General features: G+C 42.9%; 1 protein-coding gene across 1 annotated transcript in view; it reads right to left on the reverse strand.

The window, feature by feature from the left end:
* Positions 1 to 5,339, reverse strand: part of LOC113883545 (ATP-binding cassette sub-family A member 17-like) — a 98,303-nt gene extending 92,964 nt beyond the window's left edge. The window contains exons 1-2 of the mRNA XM_027527351.1: positions 2,475 to 5,339; positions 1,635 to 1,896 (exon numbers count right to left, since the gene is read on the reverse strand). Coding sequence (XP_027383152.1) covers positions 1,635 to 1,896; positions 2,475 to 2,528 — 316 coding nt within the window. The 5' untranslated portion in view covers positions 2,529 to 5,339. The remainder of the gene's footprint in view (positions 1 to 1,634; positions 1,897 to 2,474) is intronic.
* Between the last annotated feature and the right edge of the window lie 13,505 nt (positions 5,340 to 18,844).

An 18,844-nucleotide genomic window follows, 5' to 3' on the forward strand; every position in this document is an offset into this window, starting at 1 on the left:
AAGACTGCAGTGTCACAGCACTCAAGCAGCAGAGAATCCCAGGCAGGAAACGCATGAGTGCAGCCCTGCACGCTGAGGGCAAAGGCGAGGAAGCTCTGGGTCTAGCAGTCAGCAAGCCATCTTTCCCTCGTGAATGTCTGCGAGTACCAGCCCCTTCCAATCACCACTCCAGAGGACAGCCAGAGAAATCTTTGTACAACAAATGACACTGCAGTCTAACCTGTCTTCTCCAAAGCCCTGCAATGGACCCCTTCTGCGTGCAGAAGAAAGCCCGATGCTCTGACAAGGCCAGCGAAGCTCTGCACGCTGTGGCTCCTACAGACGTGCCCGACCTCACCTAACTCAACCATGTCAGCTTCACCTGCTGACTTCCAGATCCTCAGTCACCCCAGGGACTGGCTGCTCACTGTCCCCCTCCTGGATAGCCCCTGAAAGCCACCACCCTCCCATTTCCTATGGGTGGATCATCGTGTTTTATCACACTTATCACCTCATCAGGGAGGATTTCTTTTTTTTTTTTAATTTTGTAATCTTGTATTTATAAAAGGTAGCTGAATTAGAATAGTATTTTAGAATACTAGGAAAGTATAAAGCACAACTTTTGAAATAGTTTCCCCACATTCGACAACTGAGGACCTTTAAAAGAACTGCCACATTGAGTGGCACTCAAGAGGTGGGGGAGTAGAACCCTTTCTTTTCACTTTCTGCCTTATGTATTATTAGAATACTTTATAAAAACATATAATTATAGTAACTTTGAAAAATTATTCCACATTTTGAAAAATTGTATCTACCTAACTGCATTCATTCACTCAGTAAGTATGTCCTGAACACCTACTGTGCACCCGGCACAGTGTGTGCATGGAACACACATGCCTCTGCCCTGTGGCGGAGGCAAAGTGCTGCAGGGAAAGGCAGATAGCTACACAGCTATCAAGATGCTATGAGCACATCAACAGGATTCTGTGAGAGAGAAAAAGGCAGAATTGGGAAACCTAAAACCTGCATTCCTAAGTGCCATTTTAGCTGAAACCAGAATGATAAGAAGGAAAAGCTGGAGGCAAAGGGTTCTGTCAGAGGGAGGAAAGGCTCCCAGAGCCCAGGATATGAAAGGGGGCACGAGGAGGGCAAGCACGCAAGACTGGGGAAGGCCCGACCCGGCTCAGCGCGGCGGGAGCCACTGAGGGCAGGGCGCAGGCTTGGCACTGGCCAGATCCCACCCATCTTTTAAAGACCTTTTTGGCTCCACATAGAGACTGGATGAGAACGGGACAAGAAGAGGAGAAAAGAGATCGCGTAAAAGGCTAACTCAGAATCTCTGAGTGTTTTCTGTTTATTAGACAGAGACATATTATAACTGCAAACCAGAACTTCTGATTAAATATATGAGATGACCAGTGTCACTTTGGTGAGTTAGAACAAACACTTCTCATTTTAATTAGCCTTGAAGCCTTGCGACATAAATATACAAGTCTCTTGTGTGTGTTGTGTAAAATAATAAAGATACATGCAGACTCTTTAGAATTTGGAGAGCCCAGATGTGGAACCACTACTGTAAGACCTCACAGGAAAAAACTTCAGATTAGACTTTATAAAAATGGCCCCTCTGTCCTGCCCCCATCTTTATAGCTAACCTTCAAACTCAACAGTAAAGAAGTCTTTCACCATTTCAGTGATATTCTTCAAAGTTTCACTTTTGGAAGGGATATAAACTAATTGAAATTTATTTTTCAGAGGAAATTGATTGAAGAATTCTGGCAGAGAAGTGATGTCAATTACTTTGTAGTCTACAGGAGGTCTCTTTCTTGGCAAACTACCAAAACGAAGATATATTATAACTGCACAAAACAGTAACGGCATCAAGATTTCAAGGACTGTTACCAGAGTCTTTCGTTTCTAAAACAAAAACAAAAGCCATATGTTAATCCAAAATAGAACACAAGCATTAAGACACTACATGTGTTCTTCCATTAAGAACACTTTCAATCAACTACACTTCACTAATAAATATGCTAATCCAAAATAGAACACAAGCATTGAGTCACTACATGGCAAATGTTCTTCCAGTAAAAACACTTTTAATCAACTATGCTTCACTTATATATGTGTGTGTGTGTGTGTGTGTGTGTATGTATGTGTGGGTGTATATATATATATAAAAGAATGCTTATATTTCTTCCAGCCACCCTGTACAACATATGAAAAAGGAAAAAAAAAAAAACAATGAGAATTAGCTAGAAACATCTGCTTTTATCTTTTCTGTAACACCAATGGCTAGAAATCAGTAGCAATGATGGTTATCTTCAGTAATTAGAACTAACGGAATTACCACAGAAATGTGGCTCATTTACAGAAAAGGGCTGCTTTACAAGTTCTTAATTTTTTCTTTACTCCATGATTAGAAACCAATTTAACTAAATCATTCAGTTCCTCCGAAGGAGACTCACATTCTCCCTACAGATATCCGTACCCACCTTTAAAATGAAATTCTTCCAGAGAAGAAGTTTTAAGTTCCTGAACATCGCCATTTTTCTAGCTGAAGAGGAGTGATCGCCGCTAGCTGGGAGACAAATGGGGAGATGTTACTAACATTAAAATCCTGAGTGGCTCTTTGGGCCTGGGAACGCTCTCTGCTCCCAGGCTTTTGGAGCCCCGCCTGGACCACTTTTCCTCCTTCCGGTCCAGCGGTGCTGGCCCCTCCCCTCCCTGCCCTCTGAGTATTAAAGTGTTCCAGGCCCCACCTGTGGACTCAGAGCAGCACCACTCTGTAGGTGCTCTCACTCACTATTTTGGGTTTAAATCCATCTACATGATGACTTTTTAAATTTACATTTCCAGCCTTGAGTTGCTTCTAGACCCAAATGTTCAACTGCCTGCTTGTCATCTCCACTCAACCTGCCCAAACAAGTCTGCTCATATATTTCTCCTGAAACAGATCATTCTTACAGTCTTCCTCTCCTCAGACAATGTCAGTTCATTCTTCCAGTTACACAGGGTTACTGACTCTACTTCTGAAACAGAGCAGAATTCAATCTTTTTTCACCACCGCTTCTCTTGGCACCCTGGTCCAACATCGCCTCATCTCTCGCCTGAATGCCTGCAAGGGCCTCTTCAGTGGTATCACTGTTCCTGCCAACCTGCAGCCCATCCTCCCTGCAGCAGCAGGAGCGATCCTGTCGGGCCACATCCACTCCTTCACTCAAAACTCTCCCGTGGCTCCTGTTTCACCGCACGGAAGAGCCTGGCCTTGCTAATGACAATGAGCATCCCATGGGATGCAGCCTGTTAGCTCGCTCATTGCTCACCCGTCCCCTACTCTACCGCCCCTCCTTCTGCACTCCCGTCACAGGCTTGAGCAGAGGAGCCAGGTGTCCACCCCACACCTTTGCCCCTGCTGTCTCCTCTGCCCAGCACACACTTCCCTCTCATGTTGACATGGCCAGCTCTTCTACTTTTTTCAGATCTTTATTTAAAAGTCACTTTCTCAGCCTTTCTTGATCATCCTATATAAAATTTCAAAACACTGAACATATTGTATCAATCTTCCCTGTCAATTTTGCTTCTTAGCACCTTTAAACTATTTAACTTGATATTTATCTGATTTAATATGATTTCCCTACTAGAATTCACACGCTTCAAGAAGGCAACAATTTTTTGTCTTTTTTTTTTACCACTGAATCCCCAGACACAAGAGTAGGGCCAGCATGCGGTAGTCAGTCAGCAAATACTGAATGAATAAATAAATAAATTAAAGGGCCGACAATTTTTGTAGGAATGTGGTTGGAACAGACATAATTGTGAGGAGACTAAAATGCTGGATAGCACCAAGTTCCTTCTCTTTTCAGTCTGTGTTTCCCAAGTGTAACATATGCTTTAACTTTTAGATACTACCACAATGAGGTTTTCTTTTTCAGAAAAATATTTTTCCATTGAGGAAAGAAAATGCATATTTTTCCTTCAGTTAAAGTACCTCTGATGTTGCACATTAGAAGTTAAAGAAACTGGGGACTCCCCTAGTGGTCCAGTGGTTATGACTCTGCTCCCAATGCAGGGGGCATGGGTTCAGTCCCTGATCAGAGAACTAAGATCCCACACTTCCTCACCACATGGCCAAAAAAAGAAAAAGAAATTAAAGAAAGAGCATTATGACTAGTACATGAAGTATCACTGAATTTTACAATTTTTAATGGCTAATTATGTGCTATGTGAATCTCCCCTTGATGAAAAATAATAGTGAATGAAGTGATGCATTTACTTAGTCAGCTACTGCTGCCATAACCTTACATGACAAACTCCACACCAGAACTCAGTGACCAAGAGCAACAGGCATCATTTACTTCCTGCCTATGGGTCTGCTGGAGATTTGTGGCTGTCCTGGCCTCTTGGGACTGGCTGGACCTGTCTACAGGTCTGTCATGGGCTGTATGGTGTCCCCTCAAACTCATATGTTGAGGTCCTAACCACAGTATCCCAGAATGTGACTGCCTTGGGAGTTTGGACCTTTAAAGAGGTGACTCAGTTACAATGAGGTTGTTAGCCTGGGCCCTAATCCAATCCGACTAGTGTTCTTAGAAGAGGATGAAGTCTGGATACACAAAGAGGCGTCAGGGATGCAGAGCACAGAGGAAAGACCACGCGAGGACACAGCCAGAAGACAGCCGTGTGCAAGTCGAAGAGAAAGGTCTCAGAGGAAACTAAATCTGCTGACACCTTGGTCTCAGACTCCCAGCCCCCAGAACTGTGAGAAAATAAATTTCTGTTCTTTAAGTCCCCCTGTCTATGGTATTTTGTTACGGCAGCCTGAAATAATACCGGCCTGTTCTGTGTCTCCTCAACCAGTCACCCACTGTAGCATGTTGTTCTGGTAGCAAGAGGCCAAGACAAACCACACAGGTACATGGAAAGCCTGTGCTCACACAACACTTGCTAAGCATCCTACCAGCCAAAGCAAACCCCATCCCAAGCCCAGTGTCAGCGCAACAGGGGAAGAAACGAACTCCTCTGGTGAGAGCGCTGCAGCATCACATGGTGAAGGGCATGCATGTGAAATCTCATTCAAGGAAAGAGTGAAGAGCTGGGAACAATATCCATCTACCAAACATTCTGCATTTAATTCTTTAAAAATTCCATTAGAATTTGCCAACCTAAACCCTCACCACTGAAAAAAGGACATATTTTGGCTCATTACTGGCCCAACACAAAAAGTAACAGCCAGAGACAATGAGAATACATGGTTTTCTCTGATCACAGTTCCAGTTCAATGGAATGGAACAGCAAAATAGTAAGAACAGATGGAGGTTTTCATATCTTTTAAAATTTGTGATAATACAGATATTCTTTTAAAAGAACATCTGGACTTCCCTGATGGTCCAGTGGTTAAGACTCCAAGCTCCCAATACAGGCAGCACAGGTTCAATTCCTTGACTGGTAAGTTTCGTATGCTGCCAGAAACAGCCAAAATTTTATAAAGATAAAAGAGCTTTTATTTAGATGCTTGTAATATACAACAGGAGTTCCCTCATGTCTCAGTGGTAAAGAATCTGCCTGCAATGCAGGAGTCCCAGGAGATACGGGTTCGAACCCTGGATCGGGAAGATCCCCTGGAGGAGGAACGGCTACCCACTCTAGTATTCCTGCCTGAGAAATCCAATGGACACAGAAGCCTGGTGGGCTACAGTCCAAAAGGGTCACAAAGAGTTGGACACGACTGAGTGAGCACGCAGGAGGGCACATACAACAACCAGCAATCATGCGTTTAAGGCACTGTCTCTGGGCAAAATGATACCATAAAAAGACTGATCAGTAGTGGAGCTCATCTTCATGGAACCCAGTGAAGAAAAAAAGCCTAGTGAAGAAAAATAATATGTACGAAGGAAAACATTACAGCACAAGTAGAAAGTGAGAATCAACAGAGATGCACTTAAGGGTAAACAAGCTGACCAATGAAACAGAACACAAGCCTAGAAAGACCTCACAGGTATACAGGCCCTTGTTTATAACAAAGCTGACACGACAGGACACAGGGTTCAAAAAACTGCTCAGTCAACTGGGCCTCCAGCATATACACAATAGCAACTTCAGATGACATACAGATCAAAACGTGAAAGATAAACCAATGAAGCTTTTAGGGGAAAGCAGAACATAGTCATGACCCTACAGTAGGCAAGTATTTCTTAAATATGACTCCAAACCACTAAATACAAAGAAAAATGATAAATGGAATTATATCAAAATAAGAATTTCTATTCTACAAAAGATGTTATCTATAATGCACTTGTTGTTGTTGTTGTTGCTGTTGCTGTTGTTGTTCACCGCTCAGTCATGTCCGACTCTTTGCGACCCCATGGGCTGCAGCACGCCAGGCTTCCCTGTCCTTCACCATCTCCCGGAGTTTGTTCAAACTCACGTCCATTGAGTCGGTGATGCCATCCAACCATCTCGTCCTTTGATGTCCCCTCCTCTTCCCACCTTCAATCTTTTCAAAACGACTGGTATACAGAATATTTAAAGAGTTCCTACAAGTCACTAAGAAAAAGACAGACATCCCAACAGAAAAACAGGCAAGAAATCTGAACAGATGATTTCCAAATGAGATACCAAAAGGCCAGTGAGCATGTAAAAGTGTTCAACCTATCTGGTCATCAAGGAAGTGCATTTTAAAACCACACAGCTGACACTGAGATGGGGATCTTTGCACAAGAAGTTTATTGAAAAGCACTCTCGAAATCAGTGCTTTGGAGAGTAAAGGAAGCAGGCCTGAGCAGAGAGAAGCCAGGCCTCAGTGGAGTCAGGATGAAGGCCTCAGTCACTTCCGTAGGCTCACAGCATCACAACAGAACACAAAATGTGAATTATCAGCCTCATGCCCGATTATGAGGACTCTAGGATTCAAACAGGTCCCAGCAAAGCAGGGAAGGGATTAAGGAAACTCCGTTTATGCTATATTTGGGGAAACAGATGGCTGAGACAAAGAAAAAAGGGCTGAAAATAAGCAACACAACAACTATTCAGAATTTCTACACGAACACATTGCTAGTCCTTTGACCCACCAATCCCACTTCTAGGAATCTATTCTACAGACACAACCTGCACAAACATGAAATGACACATGTACCAGGTTATTCACTGCAGCAGTGTTCATAACAGCAAAGAACTGTAAACAGCCCACCAGTAGGGGATATAAACAGTTACATAAACCGGTGTTTACCTAAACAATGAAATCATATGCAATCTTTAAAAGGGTGAGGGAGAGTTCTATGTACTAGCAGAAATCTGGGATCTGCAAGATACATATGAGAAAATATATCTTCTTATTTATAATAAATGTGAGAAAATATATGAGAAAAAGAAGAGAGACGAAAGAGACAAGATTATAGACATAAAAGGTAAGAAAGATGCAGATAATTAATGTCCCTGAGCACAGAATCATGTGCTGGTGTTCTTGGGTGCCATAACAAACAGTACAGACTCCATGGCTTGAACAACAGAAATTTATTTTCATACAGTTCTGGGGGCTAGCGGTCTGAGATCAGGGTGCCAGCACAGTCAGATTCCCCCAGTGAGGGCTTAGCTCTTGGCTCGCAGATGGCCACCTTCTCGCTGCACCCTCATACGACGGAGAGAGACCTCCCTCTCCTTCCCTCTTCTCACAGGACCAGTCTGTCAGAGTAGGGTGCTACTCCTACAGCCTCATTTAACCTCCATTACCTGAAAACTCTGTCTCCAGGTGAGTCACTGGGGGTGAGTGCTTCAACACATGAATTTTAGGGGAACACAATTCAATTCGTAGCCCATGGCATAATTAGAACAGAAAACATAACAAAAGAGAAACAGACTCATAGACATAGAGAACAGACTTGCTGCCAAGGAGGAGGGGAGAGGGAAAAGCATGGACTGGGAGTTTGTGGTTGGTAGATGCAAATAATCATATTTAGCATGAATAAACAGCAAAGTCCTAATGTATAGCATAAGGAAGTATATTCCATATCCTGTGATAAACCATAATGGAAAAGAATATAAAAAAGATTGTATTTTTTAAAAAAGAACAGAAATATACATAGATATATAGATACACGTTTGTATTAGGAGAAAACATGCTTTAAAGGACGGAAGAGCTGAATTTGGAAAAAAAAATTTTTTTTAAGATCTTCATGTTCCAGTAAAAACCTAAATAGAACTATAAAAATAGAGACCATCCTGGTGAATCACTGAACATTATGGATAAATATTCCTACAAGCATCCAGGCAAAAAAAAACAAAAATACCAACTCACATCACTGACCAGAAGGGAGAAAATCATCCAGCCTCCCTCAGTCCTCTCCCCAGAGACTGTCAGCAAACAGTGCAGGAGTCTCCTTAGAGGATGGAGGCAAAGGGCACAATTCTAAGACCTTATAATCAGCTGGGTTAACAGGCAGATATTTTTAAGCACGCAAACATCAACGGACCCATAAATACCCTGGGGAAAAAAATTGAGGACGAAATGCAATCAGTGCTCAAATAATTCCAAATAACTCAGAAATGGGTCAACTTTCACAAGAAAAGTACTTTTACTGGGCAGTGAATCTAAAGGGCGTCTCAAACTTGAAGTGTCCACAAAGGTACTCTTGATTTTATTCTCTCTGCCTTGTCTACTATCCAGCTCAGTAAACGGTAAGTTTATACGAGATGCTTAAGCCAAAATCTAGGTTTGAACCTTAATCTCTTTCTCTCACCTCTCATATCAAATCCATCAGTAAGTCCTAATGATTCTGTCTCTGAAAAATATCTCAATATCGTCCACTTCTTTCTTTGTGTTTTTCATTTATAAGTATCAGAAGTCCAATTCAACCTCACTTAAGTACTCCCCCCCCAAAAGAATTCATTACTCACATAACTGGAAGTCCAAAGTGGAATAAGCCAGAGAACACAGCTGAATCCAAACAGTCAAATAACATAATCAGAGTTTTTTTCTCTCTCCATTCTACTTTCCTCGTGTCTTCTTGTCAGTTCAGTTCAGTCGCTTAGTCGTGTCTGACTCTTTGCGACCCCATGAATCACAGCACACCAGGCCTCCCTGTCCATCACCAACTCCCGGAGTCCACCCAAACTCATGTTCATCGAGTCGGGGTAATTCCATCCAGCCATCTCATCCTCTGTCGTCCCTTTCTCCTCCTGCCCCCAATCCCTCCCAGCATCAGGGTCTTTTCAAATGAGTCAACTCTTCACATGAGGTGGCCAAAGTATTGGGAGTTTCAGCTTCAGCATCAGTCCTTCCAATGAACACCCAGGACTGATCTCCTTTAGGATGGACTGGTTGGATCCCCTTGCAGTCCAAGGGACTCTCAACAGTATTCTCCAAAACCACAGTTCAAAAGCATCAATTCTTTGGCATTCAGCTTTCTTCACAGTCCAGCTCTCACATCCATACATGACCACTGGGAAAACCATAGCCTTGACGGACCTTTGTTGTCAAAGTAATATCTCTGCTTTTGAATATGCTATCTAGGTTGGTCGTAACTTTTCTTTCAAAGAGTAAGTGTCTTTTAATTTTATGGCTGCAATCACCATCTGCAGTGATTTTGGAACCCAAAGAAATAAAGTCTGACACTGTTTCCACTGTTTCCCCATCTATTTCCCATGAAGTGATGGGACCAGATGCCATGATCTTAGTTTTCTGAATGTTGAAGTTTAAGCCAATTTTTTCACTCTCCTCTTTCACTTTCATCAAGAGGCTTTTTAGTTCTTCTTCACTTTCTGCCATAAGGGTGGTGTCATCTGCATATCTGAGGTTATTGATATTTCTCCTGGCAATCTTGATTCCAGCTTGTGCTTCTTCCAGTCCAGCGTTTCTCATGATGTACTCTGCATAGAAGTTAAAAAACCAGGGTGACAATATACAACCTTGACGTACTCCTTTTCCTATTTGGAACTGGTCTGTTGTTCCATGTCCAGTTCTAACTGTTGCTTCCTGACCTGCATACAGGTTTCTCAAGAGGCAGGTCAGGTGGTCTGGTATTCCCATCTCTTTCAGAATTTTCCACAGTTTATTGTGATCCACACAGTCAAAGGCTTTGGCATAGTCAAGAAAGCAGAAATAGATGTTTTTCTGGAACTCTCTTGCTTTTTCCATGATCAGCGGATGTTGGCAATTTGATCTCTAGTTCCTCTGCGTTTTCTAAAATCAGCTTGAACATCTGGAAGTTCAAGGTTCACGTACTGCTGAAGCCTGGCTTGGAGAATTTTGAGCATTACTTTACTGGCGTGTGAGATGAGTGCAATTGTGCGGTAGTTTGAGCTTTCTTTGGCATTGCCTTTCTTCTTGTCAGGTGGGCTCTAAATACATGGGGCTGCAGGGAGATGGCCCCCAGGAGCTCTAGGCTTATATCAAAACCCCAGAAAGAAGAGAGTCTCTGTCCTGGTCGTTTCCAAGAGGACTCTTAATGGGTTAGCTTGAGTCCCAGCAGGGTGGCAGATGGAAGGAGGGTAGGGAAAAGTGGCAGAGAAGCGGTCAGCATCTCCTGAACCATATGGAACACTTATCCCCTTACACACCTACTTATACACAGACAAAGAAGCTTTCTGTTATCAGCAGAAATCAGGAGGGCGGGGGGGCAGGGGCAATTTCTGTTTTCTCCAGAAAACAGAAATTCATCCTGCATACAAAATTTCTAAACTTCTCTGCCTGATATAAAAAACCATCTACATACAACATAAAACACACTCGCTCCCTCTCCAAAAAGAAGGTCTGCCAGGTTTTGTGCAGTTTCTGCATCCAGGATCAAGGTTAGGCTGTCGGGCAACGAGCATTCCTCTGGTCCCGGTGTGCATGTGACTCCCCAGGGCATAGCAATTTGTGCTAAAAGATGAGAATATGATCACCCAAGTCACTTAACAGATATTGAAAAGGGGTAAACTGGTTGAATCTGCGATCCTTCATGGCCCTTCACAAGTAGGAAATAGGAGGCAATTTCCCTTCTGAGCAGTCACAGAACCTTAGTAGCTCACTTCCTATTGATGTGATTTTTGAGAAGTGCCTAGAGATTACCTTAGGGTTTGAGAGATTACAGAGTTTTATTTATTAAACATTTCCCCCACTTCCAAAAATAAAAGTCCATCAAAATATCAGTCTTTGCCAGTCAATTTACATTATGTTGGCTCCCTAAGCTAGGAATTAAAACCAGATACTCTGCTCAAGCACAGGGCTTGAGTCTGGATGGCAGCCATGGAGTTCTGTCTCTTTCCACAGATAAGGTCTCTCAGGTTCTCGGTTTACTTTTAGAAGTCATAGCCCCTGACTCTGAAAGGACTGACATATTGATGTGGTTCCCTTCCCTGAAATTAGTTTAGTGGAGTTCTTGTTGAAAATACATTCAAGACGAAAATTCGTCATTGTTGGTATAATTCTACCTTAAAAGTGTACACGCAAATCATCCTTGGGATCAAAATGTCCACCACATGAAAACAGGGTCAACATAAGTGAGTCAAAAGAGTTCATACACCTTCATGGACTATTTATGAAAACACAGTTGTATAACCATAAAAAAGTCAGCATTCTAAAATGCTGAATAATATTGAACATATTCCTAGATCAGAATGCATTGAAAGTAAATATTAATAAGATAAAAACACTAAGAACAGGAAAAATAAACAAAAAGCCCCACAAATCTTTGAAAATTACAAACTCTCTCCTAAACCACAAAATACTATATAGACCAAGAAAATGAGAGGCTACAGGCCACAGGCTGGCAGAAAACATTTACCAAAAAACATATGTGATAAAGCACTGTTATCTAAAATATACAAAGAACTCATATAACTAAACAGTAAGAAGATGAAAAACCAGACTTAAAAATGAGGAAAATAATTAATGAGATAACAAATAAGTACATGAAAAAGCTCAACATTATTGATCATAGGGAACTGCAAATAAAAGCAATGAGATAGCACCACACACCTATTAGAATGGCCGGGCCTTCCCTAGTGGTCCAGTGGTTACGAATCTGCCTGCCAATGCAGGGGACATGGATTCCACTCCTGGTTGAGGAAGATCCCACATGCCGTGGGCAACTAAGCCTGTGTGCCTCAACTACTGAGCCTGCATACCCTAGAGCCTGTGCTCCAAACAGGAGCAGCCACCGCAGTGAGAACCCCACGCACCGCAACTAGAGTAGCCCTCACTCTGTGCAGCTAGAGAGCCCTCACCCAGCAATGAAGACCCAGTGCAGACAAAAATAAATAAGTAAATGAATGAATAAAAAAAACTATTTTTTAAAAAGGCAATACGGTATTAGCTGAAGCACAAGCAGGCAAACTATGGCCCGTGGACCAAATCCAGCCTACTACCCATTTTTCTACAGCCTGTAAACTAAGAATGGTTTTGACACCTTTTAATGGTTAGAAAAGCTGCCCTCAACTACTATTATTGAACACTAGCTTTTGAAGATTAGCTTTTACAGTACTTTTATGTGAAACTTATACTGTGGTACAGCCATTTTGATAACAACCAATGTTGTTTGGTTGTCACAACTAACCGCAAGGTGATCTAAGCACTTTCAATGCTGTCAGAACACAAGAAGTGCAATCTCCATCCCCAGACAAATTTGCAGCAGGTAGATTTTCCAAGGTCAAACTACATTTCAGAAGCATTTTTTCAGACCTTAACAAAAATGCAAAGGAAATCTTCATATTTCAAAATCCATTTAACTGTGCAATAGGGGAGCTTGCACCTAACTTTCTACTGAATGTGATGAATCTGGAATGTAAGAACAAGCTAAAAGGACAGAATTTAACAGAATTTGATCAATGCCTTTCAAAGTCATGAACGCACTCTAAATCATATGTTCATGATGAAATATGCAAATCTCATTACAGATTAACATTTACAGTCAATTTTGATGGTAGGGGACACTGTCTTTGAACACAGCTACACAGTATGCTATCCCATAAAAAAGAATTCCATTCTTCTCACTAGTAGATATATGTTTTGAAAAAAACCACATTCAATTATTATACTGAATCCCACTAATAAAAACTTTATGGAAATTTGCTTTGTCTCATGTAACAAGTAGCCATATGATATTTTCAACTCTGCCTCTTGGCATGGAAAGTCAAAAAAATTTGCTATCTCACCCTTCACAGAAAATTTTCCAAATTCTGGGCTAAAATATCATATACACACAGATCAACAGAACAGAAGAGTCCAGAAATAGACCTACACAAATAAGGTCAATTTTTTTTTACAACGGACCAATTCAATGAAAAAAGAGTAATCTTTTTAACAAGTGGTGGAGCAAGTGGAATCCATACAGGAAAAAATAAACCCACTTTGATCTATACTTCAATCCATTAAATGAAATTAATTTCAAATAGAACACAAACCTAAACTCAAAACCTAATAGGAAAAGTTTCTCTACTGGACCGTTTCCATGATATTTCGTTGTTTCCCATTAAACATGATGAGAAAATCTTTATTAAAGGAAAATATTTTTGTAAAAAAAAAAAAAACCTAATAGAAAAAAACAGAACATCTTTGTGACCTTGGATTAAGGAAAACAGTCTTAGCTATGACACCAAAGTCATAAAAGAAAAACTAATAAACTGGACTTCACCAAAATTAAAAACTTTTTCTCTGCAAAAGACTGTAAACAGAATAAAAAGACAAATCACAGACTGGGGAGAGAATGTGTGTAAATTGCTTACTGACAAAGGAGCTGTATCCAGAATACATAAAACTCTCAAAACTCAATAATAAGAAAACAAACAACCCAATTTTTTAAAATGAGCAAAAACACTGAAGATGCTTCACCCCAGAAAAGATACATGTATGGCAAACAATGGAGAAGGAAATGGCAACCCACTCCAGTATTCTTGCCTAGAGAATCCCATGGTCAGAGGAACCTGGTGGGCTGCTGTCCATAGGGTCGCACAGAGTCGGACACGACTGAAGCAACTTAGCATGCATGCATGCATGGCAAACAAGCCCATGAAAAGACGCCAACATCATCAGTCATGAGGGAAATGCAAATTTAAACCATAATAAAATACTACTACACAGCTACTAAAATGGCTAAAAAATTTTAAGAGCTGGCAAAGTCACAGAACAACTGAACTCTTACACAGAGCCAGTGTCAATGCAAATTGGTAGAGCCACTTGGGAAAATACTTTGGTGGTTTTTTTTATAAAGCTAAACACACACTTCCATGCAATCCAATAATCCCATTCTTAAGTTTTTACCCCCCAAAATGAAAATATTTATTTTCAAATGTAAAAATTTTCTTTTGACACAAGAACCTGTCACAAATGATTATAAAAGGCTTTACTCATAATCTCCCCAAAATTGGAAACTGAGCTATAAAGCACTTTTTAAAGTATTTTATATGTTTTGATACATTGAATACTCATAACGATCCTTTGAAGTGGGTACTATATCATCCTCATTTTATACATGGAAATCAAGGCAGAGAAGAGTTAAGACATTAAGATCTGGGCTTCAGTTCAACACTGTGTGGCCAGAGCCCATAACCGGTTTTAACCACTACAAATGAATGCCTCTCAATCACTGAATGAAGGACTATGTGTACAGCCCTTGGTCTAGAAGGCATCCCCCAATTATAACATAGTCCTCTGGAAACAACTGGAGAAGCCCTATTCTAAAATTCCGCATTGAATATCAGTAACTACTGTATATGCTAGTAAAGTAACGTTCAAAATTCTCCAAGCCAGGCTTCAGCAATACGTGAACCTTGAACTTCCAGATGTTCAAGCTGGTTTTAGAAAACGCAGAGGAACTAGAGATCAAATTGCCAACATCCACTGGATCATCGAAAAAGCAAGCGAGTTCCAGAAAAACATCTATTTCTGCTTTATTGACTATGCCAAAGCCTCTGTGTGCATCACAATAAACTGGAAAATTCTGAAAGAGACGGGAATACCAGACCACCTGACCTGCCTCTTGAGAAACCTGTATGCAGGTCAGGAAGTAACAGTTAGAACTGGACATGGAACAACAGACTGGTTCCAAATAGGAAAAGAAGTACGTCAAGGCTGTATATTGTCACCCTGCTTATTTAACTTCTATGGAGAAACGCTGGGCTGGAGGAAGCACAAGCTGGAATCAAGATTGCTGGGAGAAACATCAATAACCTCAGATATGCAGATGACACCACCCTTATGGTAAAAAGTGAAGAAGAACTAAAAAGCCTCTTGATGAAAGTGAAAGAGGAAAGTGAAAAAGTTGGCTTAAAGCTCAACATTCAGAAAACTAAGATCATGGCATCTGGTTCCATCACTTCATGGCAAATAGATAGGGAATCAGTGGAAACAGTGTCAGACTTTATATTTCTGGGCTCCAAGATCATTGCAGATGGTGATTGCAGCCATGAAATTAAAAGACGCTTACTCCTTGGAAGGAAAGTTATGACCAACCTAGACAGCATATTAAAAAACAAGGACATTACTTTGTCAACAAAGGTCCATCTAGTCAAGACTATGGTTTTTCCAGTGGTCATGTATGGATGTGAGAGTTGGACTATAAAGCAAGCTGAGGGCTGAAGAATTGATGCTTTTGAACTGTGGTGTTGGAGAAGACTCTTGAGAGTCCCTTGGTCTGCAAGGAGATCCAACCAGTCCATCCTAAAGGAGATCGGTCCTGGATGTTCATTGGAAGGACTGATGTTGAAGGTGAAACTCCAATACTTTGGCCACCTGATGCAAAGAGCTGACTCATTTGAAGACCCTGATGCTGGGAAAGATTGAGGGCAGGAGGAGAAGGGGACAACAGAGGATGAGATGGTTGGATGGCATCACCAACTCAACGGACATTGGTTTGGGTGGATTTGGGGAGTTGGTGATGGACAGGGAGGCCTGAACTAAATTGAACTGAACTACTGTATAAAAAGACATATATGTAAGCATATGCAGATATATAGATACTATTTGTGCCCCTCAAAAGAAATAGAGCTACAATACTGCTTTCATTTTAAAAATGTATACAGTATATATACACGTTACTATATATGTCCTGCGTGCATGCTCACTCAGTCCTGTCCAACTCTTTGCAACTCTATGAACTATAGCCTGCCAGGCTCCTCTGTCCACAGGATTTTCCAGGCAAGAATACTGGAGTGGGTTGCCATTTCTTCCTCCAGGGATCTTCCCGACTCAGGGATCAAATTTGCATCTCTGTCTCCTACACTGGCAGGCAAATTATTTTCCACTGAGCCACCTGGGAAGCCCCACCATTTGTCAGCCAACTATTATGATGACTAGGCTTACTGATGCTTGTAAAGCCACAAGATTTGATTATGAGTGTCACTATCCACTTTAGGATTTTCCATCAATCTTGATAAATGTCTGAGCCATGCAAACCCAAAGAAGTTTATCATATAACTTTTAGGCATATATCCATGGTATATGAATGAGACTAATTCACATACCAGAGTGTATTAAAGAGCTCAAGAATCTGAACACCTGGGTTCTGGTCTCAGCTCTATTGTGTACTTTGATGACCATTATATGGATCTCCCAACGGACGAAGACTAGATGGCGCATTTAGGTTTGCCTTGCTTTTAAGTAGTGGACCTTCTGCAGAAGGTTGGTGGATTTTTCAGTGACTGGGGGATGTGTGTGTATGTGCACATGCACATGCAGGCTCAGCTGTGTCCAACTCTGTGACCCCATGGACTGTAGCCCTCCAGGCTCCACTGTACCTGGAATTTTCCAGGCAAGAATACCGGAGTGGTTGCCAATATTTCCTCCTCTGGGGGATCTTCCCAGCCCAGGAATTGAGTCCTGGTCTGCGTCTCCCGCATTAGCAAATGGATTCTTTACCTCTAGCGCCACCTGGGAAGCCCTCAGTGATAGTTGAAGTGAGTCAAAAGAGTCCAGTTCACTGTTGGCAGCTGCTTGCAAACTGGGAGTCCAGAGCCTGGAACCTTTACATGTGACAATATGCCTTTGCCAGTGACCTTCACACCGTCCCAGTTCATGACTATGAAAATTGATAATAATTACAATAGCAGGCACCCTAACATGATTAAGAACAAAGATATAGAACTCTGCAGTTGTCTGCCTTGATCCGCAAGATCATTCTTCTTCTTGTAGCCCCAAGCATAAAAGGGAAATTCTGAGTCAGCCAGTTCTGTTTCTGGACTTGGTTAGGCAAAACTGTGATCAGGTTTAGAAAGGGTTTGAAAAAACTCATGGTGTAACCAACTTAAGTTAGAAATGGGAAGGATTGGTTCTTGAAATAAAAAAAGATTAATGAAGAGAAGCAGGGTGAAGAGAAGGACCAGTCATCCAGGTTCACAGAGTTTTTCCAATACTTTCATTGTGAGGAAAGGGGCCTAGTATACAAGATGGGAGAGACAATTTTTAAGATGTTTGTGTTATTAATAATCCACTTATTCAGTAATTGCCTTCAACTTTTTTTTTGGAATACTCATTACACAAACCAGTCTAGATTAAATCCCTAGTTATATTCTGCTTGTAGGTGCCAGGGCATTGCAATCAGCGCTTATGGTTTTTCCCATTTCATTTTGAAATACTAAATACCTTTGAGTTGGTATTATCATTTTAATTGCAGGAATAGGAAATTAAGGTTCACGAACTTTAAGTGCCAGGCCTGCACTAGTTAGGGAATCCGGGCAAGATCTGAAGCCAGGTCTTTGTGGCTTTTTCATTCAATATTTATCAAATGCCTCCTCTGTGCCCGAACCCTAGGATGTCGCTGTGAACTAAACAACGTCCCTCTTGGAGCCCATCTTCTGGTGAGAGAGACAGAAGAACAGCAAACAAGTAAATAACACCACTTCAGAGAGTGAAATAAGTTCCAAAGTAAAGACTCAGGGCTCTGTGATGCTCCATCGCTAATCCATTAGGAGTCTGGGGGCAGAAGTAAGCTCCCGCCACGGGTCATTACTTTACGGTTCAGAGGGTCGTGTCCTCATCCCAGGGGAGCACTCCGAGTAGGCAGGAGCCCGGCTGGTCAGCAAGCGGCGTCCCGGCCCAGCGCCCTCTGCCAGGAGCCGCCCGAGGCCCGGCCAAGGGCAGCCAGGCAGCCGGCGGCAGGCGGACGTCGGGCCGCGGGAGGATCCTCGGAATCGACGCGCCGCTGGCCGCGCTCACGACCCGGGCAGTCAGGAGCCGAGTGGCCAGCCCTCAGCGACTGTTGGCCTCGCGCCGTCCCCTCCTCGAGCCCCTACGCCCCCAGTGACCCCGGCCAGGCCTCGGGACCCTCCGGTCCAAGGTGACCCTTAACCTAGCCTCACGACTCTCTCGGCTTCAGGGGACTCCAACCTGACCTGTGACCCTCCTGAGGTGACCCTGGCTCTGACTCTCGACCCTCCTGCCTGAGGTGACCCTCGAGGCCTTGCTACCCCCTGAACTGCCCCTGGCACTGACGCCACACCCGGGGAGTCTGGGCCGTCCTGCCCACCCCACGGCCGTTTTCTAGAAATTTCCAAGCCCTCCATCTTCCCCAGGGCCTCGTCTGCCTAGCCGTGTCCTCGCCAGGCCCATGGTGGCAAAGCACCCTTCTACCGTCGGGAGAAGAGGCCCAGAACTCAACGAAAGACCGTGCTGGAGAAGAAATGGAAGATGGCCAGGAAAGCCAGAAGTCGGGCAACGACTACTTCAGCTGCCTGGAAATGCATGTGGACCACGCGATTCTCCTCACGGGTGGACGCCGCACCCAGGTTCCCGCGTCGCGCGCCCCCTGCCGACCGTGTCGCGGACGCGCGGAGCACTGCGCAGGCGCGAACTGAGCCGGGCCGGGCCGGGCCGGGCCGGGGCGGGGCTTCCCCGGGGCGGGTCCGACACCCGCAGGGGCGGCCTGCTGCGCATGCGCGAGCCGGCCGGCGCGCC

This window comes from Bos indicus x Bos taurus, chromosome 25, assembly GCF_003369695.1.
Source record: "Bos indicus x Bos taurus breed Angus x Brahman F1 hybrid chromosome 25, Bos_hybrid_MaternalHap_v2.0, whole genome shotgun sequence".
In the NCBI taxonomy this organism is placed as follows: Eukaryota; Metazoa; Chordata; class Mammalia; order Artiodactyla; family Bovidae; genus Bos; species Bos indicus x Bos taurus.